Source organism: Pyxicephalus adspersus, chromosome 7 (assembly GCF_032062135.1).
Source record: "Pyxicephalus adspersus chromosome 7, UCB_Pads_2.0, whole genome shotgun sequence".
NCBI classification, from domain to species: Eukaryota; Metazoa; Chordata; class Amphibia; order Anura; family Pyxicephalidae; genus Pyxicephalus; species Pyxicephalus adspersus.
In genome coordinates, this window is record NC_092864.1 from 10143160 (window position 1) to 10168314 (window position 25155).

General features: G+C 41.1%; 1 protein-coding gene across 5 annotated transcripts in view; it reads right to left on the bottom strand.

Moving 5' to 3' along the window:
* LOC140335048 (myosin phosphatase Rho-interacting protein-like) overlaps nt 1–25155 on the bottom strand; it is a 99850-nt gene that overhangs the window by 50270 nt on the left and 24425 nt on the right. For all 5 annotated transcript variants that reach the window (XM_072417415.1, XM_072417411.1, XM_072417413.1 and 2 more), the window contains exons 3-4: nt 24449–24514; nt 442–590 (exon numbers count right to left, since the gene is read on the bottom strand). In XM_072417415.1, coding sequence (XP_072273516.1) covers nt 442–590; nt 24449–24514 — 215 coding nt within the window. The remainder of the gene's footprint in view (nt 1–441; nt 591–24448; nt 24515–25155) is intronic.

Genomic DNA, 25155 nt, shown 5'->3' on the forward strand with positions numbered 1-25155 from the left:
GAAGTGAGGACTGATTGTCAATACGAAATACAGATGGAGGAATATTTTAGAAGCTGCCGCCAGGGCCGGCTGTCAGAGCGGCTTATAATCTCTGGGTGTCTCCCTGGAACAAAGAAGCGGATACAATGTCCCTATTGTACGATGTTGGTTTGTAGGTTCAGGTTGGGCCAGACCTAACACACCTGCATTTATCACTTTTGTGCTTCTTAAAGGGCGCCTGTCATGAGAGAACTTTATTGGCTACCTACTGATTATCTCTGCTGAAAATGCTGGATGTCTGTCTGACATGCTGATCCTCATTTATAGGGTTTGCAAAACTTTATGCCTACAATGCAAGGTCTGTGCTTGGCCAACGTTTTATACATAAAGTAGTAAGAGCTAGAATGGAGTTGTGGACCTATATAGCCCAGAAAATCAGGAGATGAAAAGGAAGCATCTTACCCATTAATGATTTCCTTGTTCTCAGCCCTTATAAAATGCTCCTCAGGGGTGAGAATGCAGAGAGAGTACTTCTGGCCAGTGCGGCTTTCTGCGTCTATGACGTCGGTGCACTGGTTCATGTTTATTGTCCCCTGTGGGAGTGTTGTGGGCTGCAAGAGAGATAAAACACATTAAGTACATTTCAAGGCCTTCAAGTAAAAAAAAAAAAAAACATTACAGTCTAAAAAATGCAACAAATGTTACAAGCACACATGATGCACAGTAGAGAAAAGATTTCTTCTGTGGGAAGATAAACACCCCAGGCTGACAAGGATGGAAACAAATGTATTTGCTTGATGGTTAAAATCCATTATTATAGGACATTCAACACAGCATTTTGCCGTCTACGAATTGAAACATTCCAACTTGAGGATCAGTAGAGCACAACTGTTTTGTAAGAGAATACAGGAAAAATGGTTGCAAATCTGATAAAGAAATAGGTTTGCAGTGCAGGATTGCTGGTCCTGCATTGATTGTGATGACACCAGACTGCTGCAACCAAAGTACATATGGCCATTGGCTTTTGTCATGGAGAAGAGGAAGCCTGCGAGAGCAAATTTTCCTCTCCAAGTGTGCATTTAACTCACTAAGGGCCACCGTGATGGTAATAAGACATTTTTTACATCTGTTTTACTGATTACAGGGTAAAATTCAAAGCTGGGAAGTTCTGTGCAGAATGAAAGGTTTCAGCCATAGGTATTATTGCAGAGACATTAACCTGAATGAACCCGGCTGGGGGTTGTTTAGAGTCTTCCCACTAAAATTATAGGGCAGGTGAATGAGATAAAATTATAAAGAACACTGATAAATACAAGCTAATAACCAATAATAGGCCATCCCTGTGCACAGTTATTTTGCCCCAATCTCTGCCATTCCAAAAAACCACAAAATAAAACCTAAATGATGTGCCTTGCAAAACAAGAAACCGGGAGAACCGGTTTTATTGAATTGTACCAGATGCTACAAGTCTGTGTCATGCATGAGAGGCACTACAGAGGGCTGCGCATTCCCGGTGCCTTGATGTAACGCCATGCTTCCAGGAAAAGGTCAAAGCTGGGGAAAGTTGCAGTGTGTACAAAACCCGCAGGGCCGGTCTCTCTCACACTAGAGCAGCCAAGAACCGGGCTGTACTCAAGCAGACCCACTTGGAAACAGGACCCGGGCTGAAAGACAAAAGTTCACCCTGTGTAGGGAGGAGAAGAAAAAGAGCAAGACAGGAGGAGGAGAGCGGCAAATAAAGCCTTCATTATTGTAATCCAGCTCACTGGCCTCAGAGCACAGTAGATGAAAGGCCGCTGAATGATTCCTGCTTACACGACTCAGATGCTTCATCTGGGGTTTTGGCTTCACTCTGCTTTCAGATATACAAAATGCAACTTTTATGGAAACTTGACAAAAATGTATATTATTTACCGACAATGATCTATGACGAGCTACCATATATGGCCCACATGTGTTCATCACTTTAAACTGGTATGGATATATACTCTGGCCCCCCCCCCCCCCCCCATTGTGATCAGAAACACAACCAGTACCACATCAATACCAGAAACACAATCGCTTTTTGCATGGACACCAGAAACGTGAGACCCAAAACACAATCTCTATTTGCATCAAGACCAGAAACACAATCAGTACTGCTTCAACATCAGAAACGTGATTAGAAGCACAATCACTATTTGCATCAAGACCAGAAACACAATCAGTACTGCATTCAAACCTGAAACGTTATCAGAAAAACAAATCAGTAGCATACCGACATATCAGAGAAATTCGTACTATACTGACACACTATACTGACACCAGACTGCAGACACAATCTGTTGCTGTACAAAAAAAAGTTTGCATATACAAGAGTTCTTTTCTCATACTTTTCCTTACTTCCTGTCTGATGGTCACTGGGACAGAAAGTGATGGTAAATCTCTCTACTAAAACTAGAGATAGAATTTATAATCCCACATTCCCCCAACTGAATTCCTAATTCAGTTCAAAACTACAAAAATAAAGTGTTGTTTTGACAAAGTGGAATGCTCAGAGCAAAGTTTTTCTATTATTTTTTTTTTTTCTTTACATTTGAGATCTAGCTCAGGAAGAGATTCTAAAGGATTTCTATTTCTCTGAAATTCTCATATATAAAAGAGAGGAAGCCAAAGTCATGTCACTGGTTCCTGGTAAATCACACGGCTGGGTTTATACATGAAGCTGGGGGATTCAATGAATGCAACTTCCACATAAATCAAACAAGCTTCAGAAGGAATCTGGGACAGCCCTGGACCTTCAGCCAGCATTGGCAGTTCCAGCTTTACACTGATTTATATTGCTCTGTTTGCACGGTGGTTCAGCAAGCTGCCAGCAAGCAATCTCCTCTGTGATTTGCTTATGTGTGGCACCCCAAGGCTCTTGCTATGTTTCCTCAGGCACTGAGAGCTGTCCCGGGACAGAGGGTTTGCTATTGCTATGGAAATGCCAAGCAACTGCAGTTAAAGAGCAGAAACTTCTCCAGCAACAAGAGGGCTAGAACACTTCTGCTGGTAAACAATGTGTGCTCAGGACACTTCACCAAGGAGACAAAGATTGATGAATAGCACCCAGGCATGAAAGTTCAATTTGGCTCAAAACAGAAAACAAGGCCTAGAAAGGTCAGGGTTGGGTCAAAGAAATAATATGCTGCCGGAGACCCCGCACCACATGGTGGCCAATTTTAAGCCATTGGCTAGGAATGGGGCATAAACACTAAAAGGCCTTTTTAGAAAAAAAAAAAGATAAAATTTAAAATTTTAGCAACAAGTCCAGCATTTAGTGGCCAAGCTGAGAAAATTCTGAGCAATACTAGATACTCCCCTGGCACATTCAGAGAAAATTCATATTCGTTTAAAAGGGTCCAGCAAGGATATCGCATAATTCTACAACAACGCCTCATTAAACCTGTTCTTTAGCGATCATAGTTGTATATCTGCAACATGAGATCATATAGGGTAATGCTGCCTCTGTTACAAATGAGCCGCTCACTGTACTACTTGCTGGAGAAGAAGCTATATCTGAGGACATTCAAGGCAAAGAACTCCTTGCTTCTGCTTTATTCATTATGTGAATGTGACCTTTTTGCATCTCTCCCCCTGCTTTTTTGAATATTACTGCACCAGTCATCAGATCACCAATCATCACAGGGAAACCAAATCCCTGCTCTTCTATCAAGATGGCCACCTCCACACTGAAAAATGATGCATGCATTCAGTAACAGGAAAATGTTCTGCTGCACAGGAAATACCAGTGTGTAGTTCTTTACCTTTAAGCTTTCAGAGTTCATGTCCTTCAAGTTTAATATCTGTACCGTCATCACAAACATACGCAGTATGGACTGACGTCAAATAACACACCAACTTGCTTTTGGGCCAAGGAGGAAAACCACACAGCACCTACAGGCATCTCAAAACCACAAGGGTGCACTGAACAAAACCAGGGAATGACTACCAGAAAGCAGAAAATGTCACAAAGCAAAAAAAAACAAAAAAAAACAAAAGGAATTTACACATCATTTATATATTTCATATGTGGAGAAATTTCTCAGCAAAGCTTAAAGCCTCAGGCTTTATATTCAAAAAAAAACAGATAAAATAGGTGAACTCAAAGTAGAATTCACCCTTGCCTGAAGGACAATTTGAGCACAGTGTATCAAATCCATTCCTTATTTTCACAAAATACTCCAACTACTTTGAAGCCACTTTCTGTCTACACACACTGGCAGTGGTATGACATTGTTCAGGGCAGCTTTCCAGATGGTAACAAGGCTGTGTAATATGTGTCAGCAGGGCTGATTGTAAACTACAGCAAAAGCTTGTGTGACAGCCAGCAAGGACTTCACGGTTCCTCTTTCTATAGCACTTTTTCCATTATGCTGAAATGTCATTTTAGGGCAGACCAATCTTTTTTGTGATGAGGAAAAAAAAAATTTTTGTGCTAGTGGGATAGGGTTAATTTCTCTTCTCCTTAATTTCCCCCAAAACAAATGCCTTGGGAGGAGAATGTAATTGGAACACGACCTTATACCCAAAATAACTAATCTGTCTGCTTCAAGCACATACAAAAAATGTAAGATTCCACCAGTGGAGCGGGTCTGTCTGTGCCCTTATATGGATATAATGTGAGACGCGGCTCCCTACTTCATCTCACACACATCTCTCTTTCTAGCAAAAATCGCTTTGAGGCCTTTCAGTGTCCCCGGCTGTTGTAATCGCAGGCCGGCCCGCGTAACCTTCTTCTGAGCTGGGCCGGAGTCAGCCAGTCTCAGCAGAATTCTACCTTGGAAGGCAGGTCTTTTCAAAAAATGTTCTGAAAGTTATTTCAAAAATAAATGTTAAACTTGCAGAAACCAAAAATCAGAAATACTTGGCCCCTAAAAAAATTCCAATTATGATAAAACAAAATGCTTGTCCAACCGCTTGAAAACTTTCTGACCCTCAAAAAGTTTACAGAAGTTATGTACTCATTTCAAGTACGTGATTTGGATTATAACGGAAGCCCAAGGACAAGCATGGCAGGCAAGAAAAGAGGCATTTTTAGAAGTAGATCAGAAATAGAAGCCTCAGATATCGTGTAAGGTTTGCACACGTTGCATTGCATCGTCCTCACCTCAGCCTATTTAAAACTGTTTTCCTAAAATCTTAGCTGTCTGCCCGTTTCAGTTCTGGATTTCTGTTCAGTGTATGTACAATTGGAACACCCAAGGACCATATATTCCAAATACATAGACATTGCAATGAACAGTGGACAATGGGGCAGGACATACTGTTAGTCATAACCATGCAAGTAGATATAACCTATTTACCTAAAACATCCAATAGCTTCCTTTTACAAAGCACTTAGGGTTGAACTGTGACCAAAAACTCAGCATTCAGCTTTGTACATATTCTTAAAAAAATCAGTAAAAGCTTTAAAGCAAGGGCTTACTGATCTCTGTAGTCACAAGCACTATGGAGTAATTCATCCTCCAGTAGATAATTTCATTCTTCCTTCCAGCAATGAATTGGCAGTCTGCCAGCCTTCTGAACTGCCTCTAGCAGAGTGCAGAGACCAGACTTGATGACGTCTGTGCTTGTCATGTGACCTTTGAGACTGAACTGATCCCTAGTGCCTGAAGATACAGAAGTTGGATGGGGCTTTTGCTAAAGCTCATTTGATGATTGCTAAAGAATAGGTAAATATTGGAATGTTCAATGGATGACCACGGCTCTGCTTTAAAGCGAGTACATGTAATAGTCACCATCAACTTGTTTTGACGTAGTTCCTGGGAATGTCATGCCAGTTCTGATTTTACTACTTTAACAAGTCAGAATTTTCAACTTGCAACTCAGTGACACACAAGGTAGTAAGTGAAAAGGAATAAACAGCATCAGGAATTAAATTAGGTTACAGAGAACACTGCATCATATATTTTATTTTTCACTTTGTCTCTATGAGGCCCAAACTGCGCCCACAGAAAAAAAGAGGAATCGGCCATTGTATTTTATCAGCTTGCCCTTTGTAAGAGGGTAATGGAGCCCTGGCAGCGGCTGGATAATGTTCATACACAATGAATGAATGGCAAAGTATACAGGTCGGATCAGTGACATACAGGTATGCACCGCAGGTATGAAACAGGACAAACCTGTGTGGAGAGATGTCAGCACTGGCTCGAACGTGAAAAACAAAACGACTCTGTGTTTACACTCCAAGCTATGTGCAGAGCATGCAGGCGGGAGCAATGTATTCAAACCCCCCTCTTCCCCAAGAGATTCCCACATCCAGAGGACAATGACACATTCATAGCACTGTAATCATTTTGCTGCGTTTGTTCATGGTACAAGCTGATGCCTGCTCCACCTGAGCAGCGATATGGATGCGGCTCAGTATTTAGGAAATTATACAGAGGGAAGGCTGCTGGTAAAGATGACCTATACAGTTCTCTAAATAGAGATCCCCGCTATCCTGCAGCAACCTATCCTATACCAAAGCCACATATACATGATGCCGAATGATAATGGTGGAGTCCAAAGAAAATCTAAAGTGTGTAAAGTCATGTCGTTCATCAGAACAGCTTGGTGAATTGATGAATGGCTGATTGGGAACAACCCCTACATAAGTAAAGCACAGCACCGTTCACTCATCCTTCCCTCTCTATCGAACAGTACAGTGCTCTTTCCTTTTTTGGTCACTTGAAAGGATCACAAAAGATCAAGGAAAACTTTAAAGCAGACCAATCATCAGATTTATTTCTACACATTTATTGCATGCAGGTCTAATTCACTCTCCAGAAGGAAAATTCAGACATCCTATAGGGTCACCATCCACTTCCTGGACCGAGATGCAGGCATTGAGAGGACACAAAATCTTGGTGCTTTGGTAACATTGTAGAAAGGTTGCATCACTGAGTAAGAAGATATGAAGGCAACACTTCTTCCCGTGTGTAGCAAACTGATGAAATGATCTCGGCCTCCCTTGACTGAAGGTTAAGCTCAGCTTTTTTAAATAGCTGATACTCCGTGAAAAGTCCATTTTATGCAGGTAAATTATTCCTCAAGGTACCTGGGAGGTAATATTAACGCAGTGTTCTCCCCAGACCCTTTTAGCGGGGTGCACCACCCGACACTTTTCAGGTAACTTCTCCGCTGTTTTTGAGTGGTTACTAAAAAGTTGGGTCACAATACAGAGGCCATCTTCCGCCTACAGCTTTTCCCACCCAGCTTAAAAAAAAATTCTGCAATGGCTGCCTGTGATTAAAAAGACAGATCCTTCCCCATTCTGTGCCCTTTCAGATGACTAAAGTCCAAATCTGTTCAATGGTATTTCCAGCTGTTGTCATACATAGTTCAGGTTACAGTGGAGCTGCGGAGGTGAGAGATATAGTTTACTTTTCTTGGTCTGGCGTGTTTGTGTTGGCAGCCAAAAGGAGTCAGGGCAAAGTGATAAATTAGCTGTCATCTTCCGACTTTCTGTCCTACCAGGCTCCATTGTGCAAGCTTCAATTGGCCACTTTCATATTCAGCTCTTCTCGACCTATACCATGCATCACATAGGCTTCATATAAAATTGTTTGTGTCTGTATTAGATGAACCCTGTATCAGTCCTCCATCTTCCCAATTCCCCCAAATCCGATGCAACCAGACACAATGTGAAAAGTTGAAATGTGGGATGCCGGAACACTCAACAGGATACTTTTACTAGGCGTGTGTGGTTCTGCAAATGCCTGAGCACTGATGAGCCACATACAATTATAAAACCAGTGCATTTTACTAACTTGTTGGAAAAGGAGCCTGCCTGGTGTAGAAAAGATGCATATGATCTACATTTTATATGAACTGGTTACAAAAACACAGTTATCATGAAGAAAGAAATAACTTACTTGCAGAGCATGTTTGAATATTAGACTTCGTAAGAAAGATTGTTCAGTGGTTGATTGTATATGCATTACCATTATCTACGCTCATGGCACCAGACGATACAGCCCCGTGCTAAGCTCATGGCACCGGGCAATACAGCCCTCATACTAAGCTCACGGTACTGGGCGATACAGCCCCCATTTTAAGCTCACGGCACTGGGCGATAAAACCCCCCTACTAAGCTCTCGGCACCGGGCGATACAGTCCCGTGCTAAGCTAACGGCACTGGGCGATACAGTCCCGTTCTATGCTCTCGGCACCGGGCCATACAGCCCACTTTGCTAGGCTCACTGCACCAGGCGATACAGCCCCATACTGAGCTAACATGGCTAGCTCTCCATTTGGTGCCAGCATTTGGAGGATTGTGCGAATTACAATTTAAAGGTTTACTTACACTAAGCAGTTCTTTGTATACTAAAATCAGGTCCTCTGCCTTGCAGAGATTAATAAAAAAAAAGGGCAAAAAATGGAAAGCAACCAAGAAGACCACACAACTAGAGAAGAAAGCCAACATAGCTGGTTAGTGTTCAAAAGCAGAAATGATTTTGAAAAGTTGCCAAAAAAGGGAGAAGACCTGAGAATGAGTAGTAAATTGACTGTATGGATTACATAACTATAGTGTTTTTGTATCAGTCTGATATTTAAAGAATGATAGAAGAAGCCATTACAATGTTTGCCTCCTGGGATAATACACTGGAGGGCTGACCTGCCATTATAATACTCCTAGAAAACCGTATAGATAGCCAGTCTTCCAAGTCTATAACCAGTCTGCATCTCATTTGGGTTTTATATAGTGTTTGTCCAACATGTCTCAGAGTTCCAGCTGCTGGGAGACGGTCTCATAAAGGCCTTTTGGTACACTGGCAACCATTATGCTGCCTCCTGCTTCACTTTCATAATAAATTATTGGGAAGCATTCAGGGCGGTCTCTATGTTTCCTGTAAATTGAGGTAAGGAAGTACGAATAAGAGCTCTCAAAGAATTTGGCGGTAAGCCTTCTTCAGCTGTCTCCAAGGCTTCAGATTTGTAAGCTGCATTCAGCTTGATGTTGCTGAATGTGTAACATACCTTAAGGGACTTTAGGAATGGCAGAAGAGTACAGTGAAGATGATGGAGTGGAATGAACAAGATACCAATATATCTTTCAGTACAGTTTAGAAAATCGAAGCAAACTTGTGATTGGAAATGCTCATTGCATATGAAAAATTCAGTACTGTGTTGAAGGCAGGCTGGAGCTGGCTCATGTCAAAAACCCCTCATAAAATTACAATAGTTTGACATTGAGACTTCTCTTTTAGGGGTGAAGATTTATGCCAAGATACTTGCAACTGCTGGAGTTTTCATGACCTGTGAAGACCCTGGAAAATGTACCAATGGAAAAGCATACTCATCAGCGGGGAGTAAAGTGGGCATTTAGATAAGCAACTTTACACTATGCAGGACAGCAAATAGACCCCAGACCTGATCTTTCAATATAGATTAAGGGTGGGGGACTGGCCAGGCTTTTGCCAAAGTTTTTTATACCTGCTCTGGCTTACATGTGAGGAAAGAAGTGGATAAAGATAAACAAAGGCATAAAACAAGAAAAGACAGAAACAAACATATCCAATAAAAAAAAAAAAAAAAAAAAAGCAGGAGGTAAATTTATCAGAGTGCTGGGTGTGGAAAGTTCATCGTAAGATGTATTGTTGTAAGAAGTTGGCTCAGGAGCCACTATCACAGGATGCTCGTAGAATTAATTTCCACCATCTATTAATAAAACCAAGCGGGCTAAAAATACATATAAATCCCAGCAGTGCAGGTTAACTATGACAAAATACGTGTATACCCAAAAACATTAAGTCACTTTCACAAATGCAGGACAAACTTCACTGTGTCCTCAGATTCACCGACTCCTGGAGCCTGGAGTGATGAGCCCACAGGGAACTAGAAATGAAGAAGATACAGTGAGAGAGGAGTAACTGCTAAATTAATTTAATTAAGGTGGGCTTTATTTTTACAAATATTTAATGCAAGTTACCTTCATGACATCTAGACACAGAGGATGCTGGGCTTTCTGGGGGGAAAGCCTAGCACTGCTTACACCCTTACTTCCTTCTTCTGAAGACTAAAGCTCTGTACACAAAATAGATTTCTATCGTTTGAAGCAATATTTTGTGATTGTTTCCAGTGACAGATGAATAAAGAGTTTTGTACAAACAGCACTTTCCTGTTTTATGGATAGGGGAGGACAAGCAAGTGGCTCCCTGCTGTTCTCTACTTTATAAGGAAAGAACAGAAGTCTGGTAGTTCTGCCAGGACAGAATGAAGAATGCAATATGGGGACTTCTGTGCAAATGATCACCTGACAGGTGACGATCCAAGGTGTGTGAAGTAGCTTAAAGCAAAACCAGAGTGCCACTTTTAAAAATACAACATCATATAGGTAATTTTTGCTGAAAGGTACAAGCGATCTCCCTTCTACCTACCTGTTGAGCTGCACATGGGTGGGTGCCAGAATACCCAGCAATTCTGGCTACCCCTACACATGCCAGGAATGAATCTTATGACATCATGCCGGCATGTCTAATGAAGAGAAGAAGGAAGACGGTGGCTTCCTAGGTGGGAATGGGAATAGGTGAGTATCGCAGGTTAAGGTCCGCTTTAACAGGTTTGTCTCTGTAAAAAAAGGGGAACAATTCTCTACAACATTTTTAGTGAGTTGCTCATACGACAGCAGAAAATCATGAAGAATTGCAGTAAAAGCCTTTGGCTCAACCAAAAAAAAAAAGCCAAGAATGTTTATACGACCCAAAACGAACAAACGAACAAAAAGAACAGAAACTAAATACATGCTGGCTTTTGTTTACCAAAAAGCTGGAATTTGGTTGTTGTAGACACCACAGTCTTTGCCTTTGCTCTATTTCAATAACACGGCAGCAACGCAAACAAATCTATAGGAAATAAAGCCTGGCGTATGCAATTCTTTCACCTCGCCACACAATATCTGGAATACCTTTAATACCCGAGAAGTTTTTGACGCACGTCTGAATATTCCTAATGGTTATCTGGAGAACCTCTCACTTGTATACAAAAAAAAAATTGACCTTGTAAGTCAACATTATTTTGTCCGCGCTGACTGCACAGCGGCTTATCACCGACATGTCTACCAAGATTAATGTCATCTATTGAACTGATGACTGTACAACAGACATAATACATCTGCTGGAAACACACAATCTGGCCAGGAATGTACATACAAAGATCACCCTAAAGCAAACCTGTCACACAAAATAGGAGAAGGAGAAGAAAGGGATGGTCTGCACTAGAGGGTTGGAGCTAGAACCTAGGTTACTAAATGAAATGCAAGTTTTTCCAATAAAGCTCTCTTTGTGCTGAAGAGCGGAACAGAAATGGGGCAACATCCTCACGGTAAATCATGATGAGTGACAACTGTTGGCAAGGCCCTGAAGACCCCCAGGTGTGAAACACTCAGCTCCCCCTTAACCTCACGTTGCGTAATCCCACTTGATCTCCATATGTACGTGATCACATGAAGCCACCGCTGCGAATATTCCAAGAAGTCCCCTTTACCTTGACAGCATCCCTGAGTAAACTGGCGTACCTGGAATTCTCCACTAATCAAAGCAACTTGTGCTACCTTATAGTCATTCCACTTGCCGATTGTGAGCTCAGCAGGGGACAGTAAACATCAGAAATTGCAAAAAAGTAATAAAATACGTGCACATCTGGAGAAGTATTTTCTAATACGATCCTGGACTTGGGAAATATCCATTGGAATTCTAAACCGCTAGTCCTATTCAAAGTACAATGTGACTGTGCTAAATTAAACATAAAAGATAAAAACATCTCCTGCCCATTCTTACCTCCGACTGGATCCACACATGAAAGTCTATCTTCTCTAGAACTTTAATAAATCAGACCCTGAGCGGTCTGAGGGGATGACTACCACCCAATCATACCTATGAAGGTAACGTGACAACATTGTCATCCTGGGCTTCTCACACAAGTTTTTGGACTACAAAACTGCTCCCCTTCCCAGGACTGTGCAAGGCTGAGTGCATAGAAAGAAACATATTGAGCACGTTTCTTTCAGGTTTAATAGATTAAACAGATACAATGCATTCTGTGGTATATTTTACACACCAATAGTTGTCAAATAAAACTGCATTGTTTATGGTCTTATACTCTTTAATTACAACATGACAACATTAATTATTTTAGTCTCCTATCCTATTAAATTCATGAGAAAGGTGTAACTGGGATTTCAGCCAAAACCAGCACCACTCCTGTAACTATCAAAAGATAAATATAACTTCTACCAAGTCCTTTACAAGGTACAGTTATCATTAATGGGCCCATGTGAAACCATCATTATCCTGAGCCCCCGGCCTAGGATTGCTCTAGGTTTTAGCCCGAGTTAAACATCCGCTCCCCTCCCTGAGGTGGTGTCACGCTGCAAGGCCTAAACGAGATGTCACTGAGCCCAAGGTCCCCTCTCCACCTCCCCTTCCAGCTGGGAAAAAGAGAGAAATAACGGATCAATTAGGCACATTGCCAGCTGAGAGGAAAAAGAAGGGGGAGTATATCCAAATTTAGGAATGCTTGAGAATAGAGCCCGAGGCACAGGCTTCCCACAGACTGTGGGGGGCCACTGGGGTGGAACCAGGGGAGGTTGAAGGCCTAATAAAATGATAATTGAGAAGTTAGAGTCCAGGCTAGGCCAGTGACACTGGATGGAGGAGGATATGGAAAGTGACATGACAGAAGCAGGGGAAGAGGAAGACAAGCTTGTGCAAAATGCATTTATCTACAGGACAAGCCCTGGTCAAGACAGGCCCATGCAGACTATGAACCAGAATGATCAGCATGACCTGCGGGTCAAGTCCATGGTATACATACCGACTGTTATCTTCATTACTTATTTAAACCTTTCCAGGCACTTTAAAGTCTCAAAGAGTAGGGCAGGTTTACTTTAAAAGCGTGATAAAAGCCATATCCAAACCAATGTCACATGTTTGATATGTGTACGACAGCTGGGGCTTGCTAAAAGTGGATTAAATAAAAGTAGGTGCTCATTTGACTAAGAAAAGGACAGACAGCAAGATGCAGAAGTGCGTAAACTGCAGGGGACACGATTGGGGAGAAGTGCGGTGAAGCTTTTGATTCCTAGGGCATCATTAAAAAAAAAAATAAAATACAATGGAGTTTTGCCTAAAATATGACCTGTATAGTAAAAGTCTAAAAGGTAAAATTTACTCCCTACCACTGAACATATATTTAAGTCTAAAAAAAAAAGAAACGTAACATGTACAAATTATTTTGAGCTTCCCAACTGGAGATTTGTACCAGGAAGTAAAAAAAATAAACCTACTATTCCCTTTTTGAAAGTTGGAACAGCACAAAGCTGGAGAACAATGAAAGGGCAACTAACGTTACCGCCACCGGAAAAGGTTCGGAGGCTGCAATGGTCGGCTTTGTGTGTGAAAACTGTTCTAGACTGCGACCCGAGAGAATGTGTATTTCTGTGCAGCTAATTTAATTATGGCGGATCAAATTATAGGCTTTGCTAAAAATACAACCCAACTTTGTATAGAAGAACAAATCACTTAAAGGTTCACAAAAACATCTTAATACATCTGAGCAGCTCGTGAGAGAGAGTTTTTTATATAGCGCCGACTTCCTGTTTGTCCCTGGAATAAGCCATCTATGTGCTTGATTTCTCTTTTTTTTTTTTTCTTCTGTGGGTTATGTTGAGCATGCTTTGATAGAGACTTGGGTCTCATTCTAATTTGGGTCACACTAGCAGATATGAGGAGATCATTCCACATATCTTCTGTGCATGATGTGAGCACCTTCACATGGATGTTCTGCAAAACCAAGCCAATGTTATTTGCACACCCAGGGGGCAGATTCAGCCTAAGCTTGTAAGGATTTGATTGAATGATAACCATCAAACCCCGTGTTCATGTTTTTAGGATATCCTCCCAAATAGGAGTTTGGCTTTATTGTTGGTTCAGTACTCGCAACAGTTTAATATGAGAGAAATCATGAAAATATTTGGAAAAACACTGGTATATCCAATTGAGAACCATTTGATCAGCAATCAATTGCTAGGTGACTTCGTTCATGATATTGCCTGTGCACAATAGGCCCAACACTGGGATTTGCATTACTTTGGCCAAAGCAGTTGACATTCCCTACCTTTCCCTAACACCACTGTACTCGTGAGTTGACATCTTCAGATAATAAAAAAAAGAAAGAAAATCACATTAGGGACTTCAGATGATTCAATCCATTTAGGGGATATTCAGCCAATCACAACATAAGAGCTGAAAGAGACAAATCCCATTTCAGGCATTCAGACAGATCAGAGATGAGCCGTGTCCGCTGGGTGACAAGATAATACCGGTTCTCCAGCTGTGCCGATTTAATCCCTGAACCAAATTTGGTCATGTTTTTGGAAATTATCATCAAACCAAGATGACACGCCGTTACTGCCCACACACACCTCCGTTGTGATCATCCATAAAACCCCAATTCCATATGATTGATCATTCAACCATGGACAGAGGGGCACCTACATTTTTGGATATGAAAGGTAAAATATTTTAAAGCAGAAGTGACACCAATGGTCTTTTAAGCTATCTGTAAGGGTGACATTCTTCCCAATGCCCACCACTAATGCACTGTGGGATGTGGATAACCTAATTATAGAAGGGGTTCCCTGAAAGTTATTTCAGGGGTCTTACATGTTAAAAAAAATAAATAAAGAAAAGTTGCTCTACATGTTTTTTGTCTGAACTCGCCTCTGAATGGGTAGTGAAAGAAGAAGCACAGCAATGAGCTTATCTGTCCTGCTTTTTCCTCTTATCAGAATGTTCATGGTTAGCACATGAATGGATTTTGTCTACCTCTATTGCTTCTTCTTTTAATACTCCAGCCCTGCTGTATCGAGACTGCACGGGGATCACACCAGGTCAGATTGAGGTATACAGATAGCTTGCATTTAAAGAAACTGCAGCAAAGATGAAGCTGCATTTATTTGTGTTACAGTGTAACTTTAATTTTTGGATAATATGGAGAGGGGAAATTTCCCCAATTGGAAAATTTATTTTGCTCTCTCTGTGACATCAGGACAGGAAATGAGGGATAGGTTGCCCCGTCCCATGGAAATGGGAGAAGGCACCAAGAGAAAAAACAAAATCATATCAACGTCCTTGGCCGCTGGATTAACAATGTGTTTTTGTCTGTGCGCCTGCTGGGGATATTATCTGCGCAAAAGGAACTGGGGGCACAACTGTGAACCAAAACTAAACAGAAGGTTTTATCCTCTCCCAGAGATTGGGTATTAAATATAAATATATAAATCTAAAGCAAACACCTCTTTTTCCCCCACTTTTGTCAACAGTAGAAGAAAACCACTCCAGGTATTTTTCTGCCATCTGTCTTACTGGGAAGATTTTACTTCACTTCCTGTCCTGTAGGCTTAACAGGAAGCGAGACCCCCTTATGTTTAATTATAAATAAATCATTGGGATAATTTTCATCCCTTGCACTACAGTTTTTTTTTTTTTTTTTACACCACACACTTTTCTTTTTCATGCCATTTGAATTTAAATTTAAGGTCAAATATTACAAACGGTTGCTCATTTTATATCCATTTGAAAGAAAAGGTTACAATGAATAGGTAGAATTGAATATATAAATAACAATGTAGAACAGAAAATATACATAAAAATAGACATAATCAACCCACACAGTCAGCAAAAGATCATGACATTCCAAAGGGATGAATCGTGAAGAAAACAGCCATCGGCCACATAGAATCATTTCATCAGACGGGGTTTCTGCTTTTCTCTGCACCATGCAACACGTATGCTTGGCTGATCTAAGTGCGTATGTTTATGAGATAGACACCACAGGAGACATCTATGGCTGTATTTCGTGCACTAAAGAAGGAAACATGGAAGTTTGCCACTGGGAAGCCAACATTTCTTCCCCAGTCTGGAGTAGAATTTGAAAATTAAGAAATATCTGCAGTTTATCATTATCTAAGTGCCCAATATGACCACCACCAAATTTTCTGCCCCTGTGACATAAGTTGTGAGGAGCCACTGTAAGTGAATACCTGATGAATATTCATAGCATAGATGCCTCTATGTACCTATCTCAAAATTGTTAGTTGCATGGGTGCCATAATAAACCCCTGGATTTGGCCACTAGCTGGTAGCACATTTACGTCAGAACTCCCTAACTTCATAGGGAAGGCATTGATGCACCAGGTCAGCCAGGCAACAAGCACATTTGGAAGACGGCGTTAGCGTCGAGACCTTTTGTCTTTCTCATGTAACGTGTGAGAACGGTGACTCTACAGCGTGTGAGAGTTTGAGGTCAATAATCTATGCTTACGCTTGGAACAAAATGCGCTAAGCCGCAGTCATGGCTGTGCCCATATGAGGAGAACTCTGAAATATTACACATCAGATTTGCAGCAATTTGCCCAAGAATGGCTGGGAAAAGCTTCAAAGGGTCGTTTTTCAAGGCTTTGCGGGGAACGATTTTCCACTGTAATTACACACAGCAGCTACCAGCGGAGTCTCACACTCCCAGACGCAGGCGAAGGGAACAGCTGTTTCTGCTACCAGGACCAGATGGACCTGAAGGAATGACATCAGGCTTTAACCCTCTCGTGGCACGCAGCTGACGGGACAGGGTTCAAACCTCAATGTGTCACAGCAGGGAAACATTTAACGAAAATACTACATTTGATAGGCATTTCCTATGTAAAGTTCATTCAAGAGTTTATGTACATCACAGGGGTAAATATCTGTTTTAAAGAGAACCAGTGCTATGGCCACAAAGCCACTTAAATATATCACTTTATTAGAAAATACAATCTTGCTCCTGGCTCCCCCTCACTGCTCAGTTTACCGAAAAGGAGTGAAGGTAAGCCCAGGAATCATCGCTTTGATTCATGCTGATAGGCCCAGGACTATAGGGGTCTCTTAGTCTTGCATGCATTAAAATACAGGTTACTTACCCCTGGCACCTACCGGTAGTAAAAAAAATGAGTGGCAGAATGTCTAGTGATGTGGGGGTATTACCCTTCCCAGCGGTAAGCCCGAGTGTGACTTGGGGTAAGAAAAACCTGCTGAAAGCGGTAACCCTGAGCCACACTCGGGGTAGTTAAAAACGTAAAAATTAACACTTACCTGGTCCCTATGGCATCCTGCCATCCTCTGGCCACGCCCTCTTCCTCGATCTGTCCCCAAGCGAGTGTGTGGACGTTCTCTGGGAGTTCTCCGGTGACGTTGATGCAGACAGCCGTCGCTAGGGGCACAGCGGGAATTCCAAATTTTGTATTGCATTCAATACAAAATAACTATTGAATGCAATACACTGGATTTATATGTCTAAAAGCAGTATATTGTCTTTCATGAAAATTTATTTTATAGTATAATAGTATGAGTATAATAAAGTTTGAAACACAAAATCATGTCAAAGTTTATTATTAAATTTAAATAAAAATGTATTTAATATTTTGTCATGATTTTGTGTTTCAAACTTTATTATACTCATACTATTATATTATACAGTAAAATAAATTTTCATGATAGACAAAGTACCGCTTTTAGACATATAAATCCAGTGTATTGCATTCAATACAGTTATTTTAGGTACTGAAATGAACCGCCCAGGAGGTTAAAGCAAACCAAATGCATTTCCCTGAATCGTCCCAAGCACTGGTTTGCTTTAGGACTTCATAATAGTGCAATTAAAAGAAGAAGCTCTACATGCATCTATGACAGCAAAATCTGTACTGAGAGAAATGTAGGGTCTGCTGCCGTGGTGCTTCTAAGAATATCAGCTGTCAAGCATCATTTTGTTTTGTAGTTTTGGCATTACCACGGACCAGAATGCAAACTAAAGAGTAAAGCCATGGACTCAAGCAAGCAATAAGCATTTTCAGAAGTTGATGGCTTTTAATGCAGCTCAATGTCATTCATCCTGACATACTCAGAAGTACAGGATGCTAAAGATACTAGTGCAGGGTTTCTGGACCATTGTAACACAGGGGAACCCCTTGAAATAACATTCAGGTCTTCAGGGACCCCCTGCTATATTTACTATTTCCACAGCTCACAGTTCCATAGCTTGGTGATCAGTAGGAAGAATTCTTCCTACATTGCTGGTCAGTATGAAGAATGTCACCCTTACAGATAGCCAAAAATACCACTGGTGTCATTTGTCATTTAAACTGACCTGAGATACACAAATTGCTCAAGGAACCACTGGAGGAGCCCTAAGGTTCCACAAAACCTCTCTGCTGGCATCTCCAAAAAAATGAAGCCAAGATTTATCAGTAGCAGTAATGTCTCGTACACTGCAGTGCTTGCTTGCTTTTTATTATTTTTCTTACAAACTTTGAGCAACGATGCTACTTCCATTACCAGGTATTTTAAAAAATAAACAGTAATTAAAACTAAAATGTGCAGGTCAAAAAATTTAAAACAGGAACCAATTGAAACAAACTATAGGATTCCTTTAAGAACGTACACTGGAGGCTGCGCGCGTTAGCCAAAACTGTGATAGCAGATTGGCTCCAAACTCTCAGCTATGCAGCCATAACCCGTTATCTCTTCATAGACTCCCACAAAACACACAAATTAAATAACCACTTCCGGGAGATTCTGCTCCTTTTCCACCTGATAAAAGAATGAGTCACTGGCCACAAAGTCAAAACACAGCGATAAACCTGGACCACATGAAGAAGGGTAGTAAATGGAACAATGAGTCAATGGCTTGCACAATAAGAGTGCACAGAGAAAAGAAGGGAGATGACAGGACTTTGAAGATGGGGCGTGCAAAATGCAGGAAGCTGTTAGGAACTCCCTGAATTAATGGCAAATGTGAATGTTTTGCAGAGATGCACTGAATAAGCTTTTTTTTGCTTTTCTCACTGTTCTGTTATTACCTAATGCTGGTAAAGGCCGACGTCTGTGATTGGTCAAATCAGAGTAATTTTCACTGTGGATACAATGGCCTCCTCTAGCTTAAACGAATATTCCCCTCCCTGCACTGTGCAGTATTCAGGATCACTACTGGATAAATATTAAACCCAGGAACAATACATCGGTTCATGGCTTCACATTAACACTTTCTATAGTGAAACGTCCTTCGGCCAGCACTGCTGGGCCTGGGACAAACTGCAGCCATCAGCCGGTAGAACACCCTGTAGTGTGGCAATGTGAGAACAGATTGCTGTGCAATCTGTTTAAAAATAATGAGGTTACTTTAGTCAGGAATCCAAATCTGGAAAACCTTGAATTATACAGCAGGGTCATATAGAACTACACACAAATTTGCTTTTAAAAAAGGAAAACCCAGCAGAAATGGAAACTATGAGGAGCATACAGGGAACAGGGACTAACTGCTCAGCAGTTCAGTTTCCTATAATGATATTGATTTCATGTACCAGCTCACTCCACTCCCCTTTGTCTTGGAACCCCCAACTTTGATGCGATAGAGCCATTCCCAAACACACCCCACTCCAGGCCAATTGGTGTCTCTAACACGACAGGCTTCAGTACGGTGACCTTGAGGTGCACTCTGCATCCCAGTGCAATCTCAGTGAAGGTTTTCAAATTACTACTATTGCAGTGTATGTTCAATAGCATTATTAGCTTACTACATGGTTTTGCTTGTTGCCCATAATGGAATTTTGAAGGTAAAACATAGTCTAATATGTATTCGTTTTGTGAAAGATTAGCTGAATGTAAATAAAATTATCCTGCTAGCTTTATGTGTGTACATAACGCAGGAATATTTGCTTTGTTACACATACAGGCAATGCTGACCGCTCATTAATCCTGCAGACAGATTGTGCTTTCAACTTCCATCCCACTGCAAGTCTATGGGTCAGGTCTGACCTGGGTATATATATATGACAGTCTCCCTTATGACTTCCTCTCCACAGCCCTAAAGACATTTCTCAAATTTACCTTTAACATCCCTTTCTCCCTTTAGATCATGCCCATGCACTAAATGTGTCTTCTACAAAATGCCTGTAGCAAGAATTAGCTTTGATCTCCCTCTCTAACATTGTTAGGTTTGCAATATATATCCAGGCTCAGCTCCAGCAAGCACGCTGTCTATTATAGGAATGTCTTCATTCCCAAACTACATCTCCTAGGAGCATTATACCTACACAAAGTGTGTGGACAGGCTCACGGGACAAGATACAAGACGGCAGAATTATTTTGCTGGGAAAGAAATCAATGTATGTGTATGTAGAGGGATGACGGGTAGTTCTGTAATCCAGTAGGCAGGGCTGACAATGCTGTTTGGGATTTCAATGCAGAAAAGAAACTGATACCCCAAACAGCTACAAGCACACTGGATTCAGCAAGGATTTTTTCTGTATTTGCAGCATGGGGAAAATATATGTATTAAAGTCGACTGAACTGATGCTCATCATATTTCCAGACATACAGATCTGTTTTAGGAGGTTCATTTAAGGATCTGTGTATGAACATTAAAAAAGTAAAGAAGCAAGCAATTATGCCAATTTTGCTTTATAAGTAAAATGTTACAACTATAATGAAAAACAAACACCAAAAGTACATAAAAGATTTATGTAAATATAGATTATAAAAATCCTCATGACACTGCATATATAAAAAACTGACGGCTGTAAAAGCTGATTGCAAATTTGCCATAATAATACTATATGAGCATTAACGCTTTACATCGTAAATGTTTGCAGGATTTACAGCGTTATGCAATAACACACACAGAAAAGAAGTTAAAGATTAGTCAGAATATATTGTGCTTTGGAGCACAATGAAGTACAGTGTCCTCCCCAGCCCTTTGTGAGCTGGACGCACCATCCAGCACTTTTCCGTAACCCACCGGCTGTTTTTAGGTTGGGTTGCCTACAATTTCTTTCCATCCACATTAAAAAAACTTCTGGGTTAAACACTGGAGTATATCTTCGGGGCAGGGTCCTCTCTCCTCCAGTATCACTGTGGGTATTAGTCTGTCATTTGCAATCCCTATTTAATGTACAGCGCTGCGTAATATGTTGGTGCTATATAAATCCTGTTTATTAATAATAATATTAATAATAATAATAATAACCTCCTCAAGTTGTAAGCTGGGTCCTGAGAGGAGACATCACTGACAAGTGAGTGTATTTGTAGCAAATGGCCAAAACCAAAAAAGTTAGGGCTAAGTCTCTGCGGTGGTCATACAAACGCACACCAAATTAATCTGATCAGAACACTGTTCAGTTACCAGCTTTTTTTTTTTTTTTTGTATTAGCACCAAACAGAGGCCACTCAGGCGCATGGAAAACATACAAAGTCTGGGCGTCCCTGCAGGGAAACGAACCCAGAATCACAGCAATACAAGGCCACAGTACCAAGCGGCACTCCCATGTTAGTAAGGCAGCAGAACACCAACACAACGCTCTGATGTGGCAACATCCCATAATTTCGTGTTGCTTGTTTAATTTGCTTGGTAACCTACAGATAATCTTTCCAGTGTACAGATGTTTAATGACCTCTGCTTGAAATCAGGAAAGCACAACACACACAGGCTCATGCTAACCTGCTTTGAAGAGTTCTGTGCATGCAGTCTCCATAGAGATTAATGAGCAGCTACAGTGCAGCACATGATCGATGCAGTTTAAAAATAGGGGAAGAAAAACATCTGAAGGACTTTTTCTTATTAAAAGAACAAGAAAGTCGTTTCAACACCATGGACGTGAGATGTCCACATGACAAAACAGCTCGAGCTTGCTGAAGTTTTAACTGCATTTTCCTATAAAACTTTAGTAGCGTAGAGGTAAACATTTACCCTGCATAATGGAAGTGACATTTTTCTGCACTACAGGCTGCAATAATAGAAGCCTGGGCTGTGTACAGCATGCGCTGAAGGACCTGGTACTGAATTGCTCATGGTATGTTGGAAGCCTGCTATGCGAGGGCATTTTGTAAGCTGTTCCCCTTGCAGCCTACTTTCAAGCGAAATCCAGGCATTCTGTCAGCAATAGGGCTGTTCTCCCTACAGCAAGGACAATTTAGTGCTCCTTGTAAATGCTGTTTGCAAATAAAGCAGGAGAAAAAAGGAATAAAAAAAAAGAACAGCTTTTGCTGCAAAATTAACCTTAAATTTAGAGCTGCCTCTCTGTGAAAAGGAGGGATAAAATATAAGTAGTGACTCTGGCTTTGCTCATGCACATTTCTGAAAACAAAGTTACAGTTTCATGGGATGTAACAGTAGACTTGAACTTTAAATTGCAGTTACTATTCCAAAAGTATCACAGCAGAGATCATAGAACATTAGCAAACTACAAACATCTCGGTACTGCGATTCCAGTGCTCAATGGCTGCCGTCACAGCCTGTTACCTGCACATGCACCTTGTTGCTGGGAGACTGAAAAGGGACTGTAGGACAATGCTGTGCCGGAGTTCAGCTCATTAATCATTTAGGCAGCTTTGTCTAAACCCTGTGGAGTTTTCCTGCAGAGTATTCTCGATGGAGGGGGTGTAGGCGCCTACGTGTGTGGCAATTTCCTAGATGGCTTGGACTACAGTATACAAGAATCAGGAGAACATCGCCTTATCACATTGAAAGGAAAGCTTTAAAACATACAATCTAAAAATCGATATACTTAAGGTGCTTTTTCCAGTGTCTGTGCAAACTTTATTCTGTTGGGGCCACCTTTAAATATCCTCTGCCCTCTCCCTAGACCTTCTTGCAAACACCTAAAAACGCTTGTACAAGCCTATCAGAGGACTTTCAGAATCCAGTTACCACTCATGCAACTCACTTGCACAAAGCGAATCTAAGCTAACTACTTGGTTGGGAAAATGGGACTGTGCAGGTCATGTGACCAGGTTGCCGGGAACCAACAGGCTGTATTACCAATTTGGCATCTCCCCCTCCCCACCACAGGCTACAAAGTTTACTGCTAGAATTTGATTTCCGTTCAACAAGACTAAACTGCAATAAATTCATTTATTTCATTCTTTTGTTTGGATGGAAGCGGGCTTTAAAATTTTTACCGCATTTTTCAATGTCGGCTAGTAGCGGAGCAGGTCTAAGTTATCAGTGCCTAATAAAGTGCCCCCAAGTTTGTAGACTTTTAGATACTTCGCGAGATACACCTGAGGGGGACCCCACTCTTTAGGTGACTGCTTTTCATCCTTTCTCATAGTTTACCAAGTACAAAGTAAACACCCAGTCTCTTCAATTGCTGTTTTTTTGCCCACACATCGTAAATCATTTGATGTGTGACCATATATTTTTGTTGCTGGTGTCATCACAAGGAGGCAGCCACTCAGGTAGAAAGCAGGTGGAGGAATTTACATTCTGTGCAGGCACGCTACACACAGACAAAAACATCTTATTTTAATGCATTAACCCCAGGTAGACTGGATGGGATTCTTCAGCATACTTGTCCATTAAAGATCACTGGAGAGAGGGCATTCGGCCTGCATTACAGAGGATTCTGGGAACTGATGGTATTCATCAGCTGCTGCACATGGTTACCAAAAAAACCACATCCCGTGAGCCTTTGTGTCAGTATGGAAACTCCTTTGTAGGAAGAGCCATGATTTAGGGACACACGTATCTCAAACATTTGCTTTAGGCAGACCTGGTAAACGTGTCTGTATTTGTATCTGCTGAGTCTGGGCCTTTGTCTGCTATCCTAAGGCATAACTGAAAACCAAGTGTACATCATAGCATAACGTTACCACTAAGGTATTTTCTAACACGTCTATCCCTGTGCAGGGAGAAACATCCCAGACGAATCCTCGGCTCCAGATATAGAGCTCTACCGCAGCCTCCTCCATGAAGTTGACGATCTGAGAAACCACCTCCAGATACGTAACTTTGCAGGAACTCCAAATCCATTGTGCAGACTTCATAAGCTGGTCATTGAACTGCCTACCAGGTGTACAGGAGGCACCTTTAGGTACATTAAAGAGCACTCAAACTTTTTCCACTGCCTTTTTTTTATTTTGTCCTGCCGAGCTGCAAAGAAGCCCCTCTGCATGCTGGTCTTTAATTGATAACCATCATCTCTTCAACATTATCCTATCTGCACTTTACAGGTTCAGTGGTCACATCATCAGGATGGAACATGGCCACTGCTCAGGATACCCACCCACATTCCAACACTTGAAGTCAAAGGACTAGAGGGGAAAAAAAGGGCATCTAAGAACATACATGAACTTGTAAACTTCACAGAAACAATTGCCTCAAGGAAATACCGCAAGTAGTATGTTTAAGTAGTAAAACTGTGTGGAAATGATTGTTCACCAATTCACACACTGAGCACAAACAGAAAACCTGATCCTCCACTCCAGGAGAGGTTACTGAATCATTTTCTGCATACCGTGAATAATACATAGGTTCACTACAAATCAAACATTCCTTTATAGAATGTGCTGAAAGTTCATGTGATATCTAAAAAAATAAAATAATGCTTAATGGCTCCATCGTTATCAGGCACAGGGAGAGGCAAAGGACGTCTTACCATTTCGTCCAGGGCATAACGCAGCAGGCCGTGCTCGTACAGGATAAAGAACCTCCGCTGCCATTTCTGTGGGAGAAAAGAAAAGAGTTAGATAAAAGAATCAGAAATATGCTGCACTGTTCTGTTGTTGCTAGAGGAAACTGCTGATAATCCTAATTAAAACTAACAAGTAAAGAAAATAATTTTATGATGACCCCATTATCAGGTCCACGACCTTTGCTGCAGTTAAGCATCGCAAAAGACATTCCCAAAGACTGCTGATTGAAAAATGAATGAGCAGCAGCTGTCCCCAACATGTTCACAGTCTTAGAATGACAGCAATGTGGAAAGCAAGATTGTTTCTGAAATTGACCCGTTCTGTCTAGGTGAATGTAAACACTTACCAATTATGCATTAAAAGCACATCTAAATCCCAGAACAAAAGCACAAAAAATTTTGGCATAGATGTAAGGATTACAAAACTTTTTTTTCTTGCATATAGTGGTCCTGCCAGTAACACTTCTTGTCTAGGGTGACAACGTTCACATGCTGTACTATACCTAATGGTGTATTGTTGTCATCCTAGGATAGGACTATAGAAACCTTTCCCTGTCCTCTTTAAATACATTTTGTTTGTTTTTCTGCCATGAATACTATTTAATGAATATTATTTCTGCTAGGAATTTGGTTTGAAAGTGGTAAGATTACACTATATGTACACTATACAT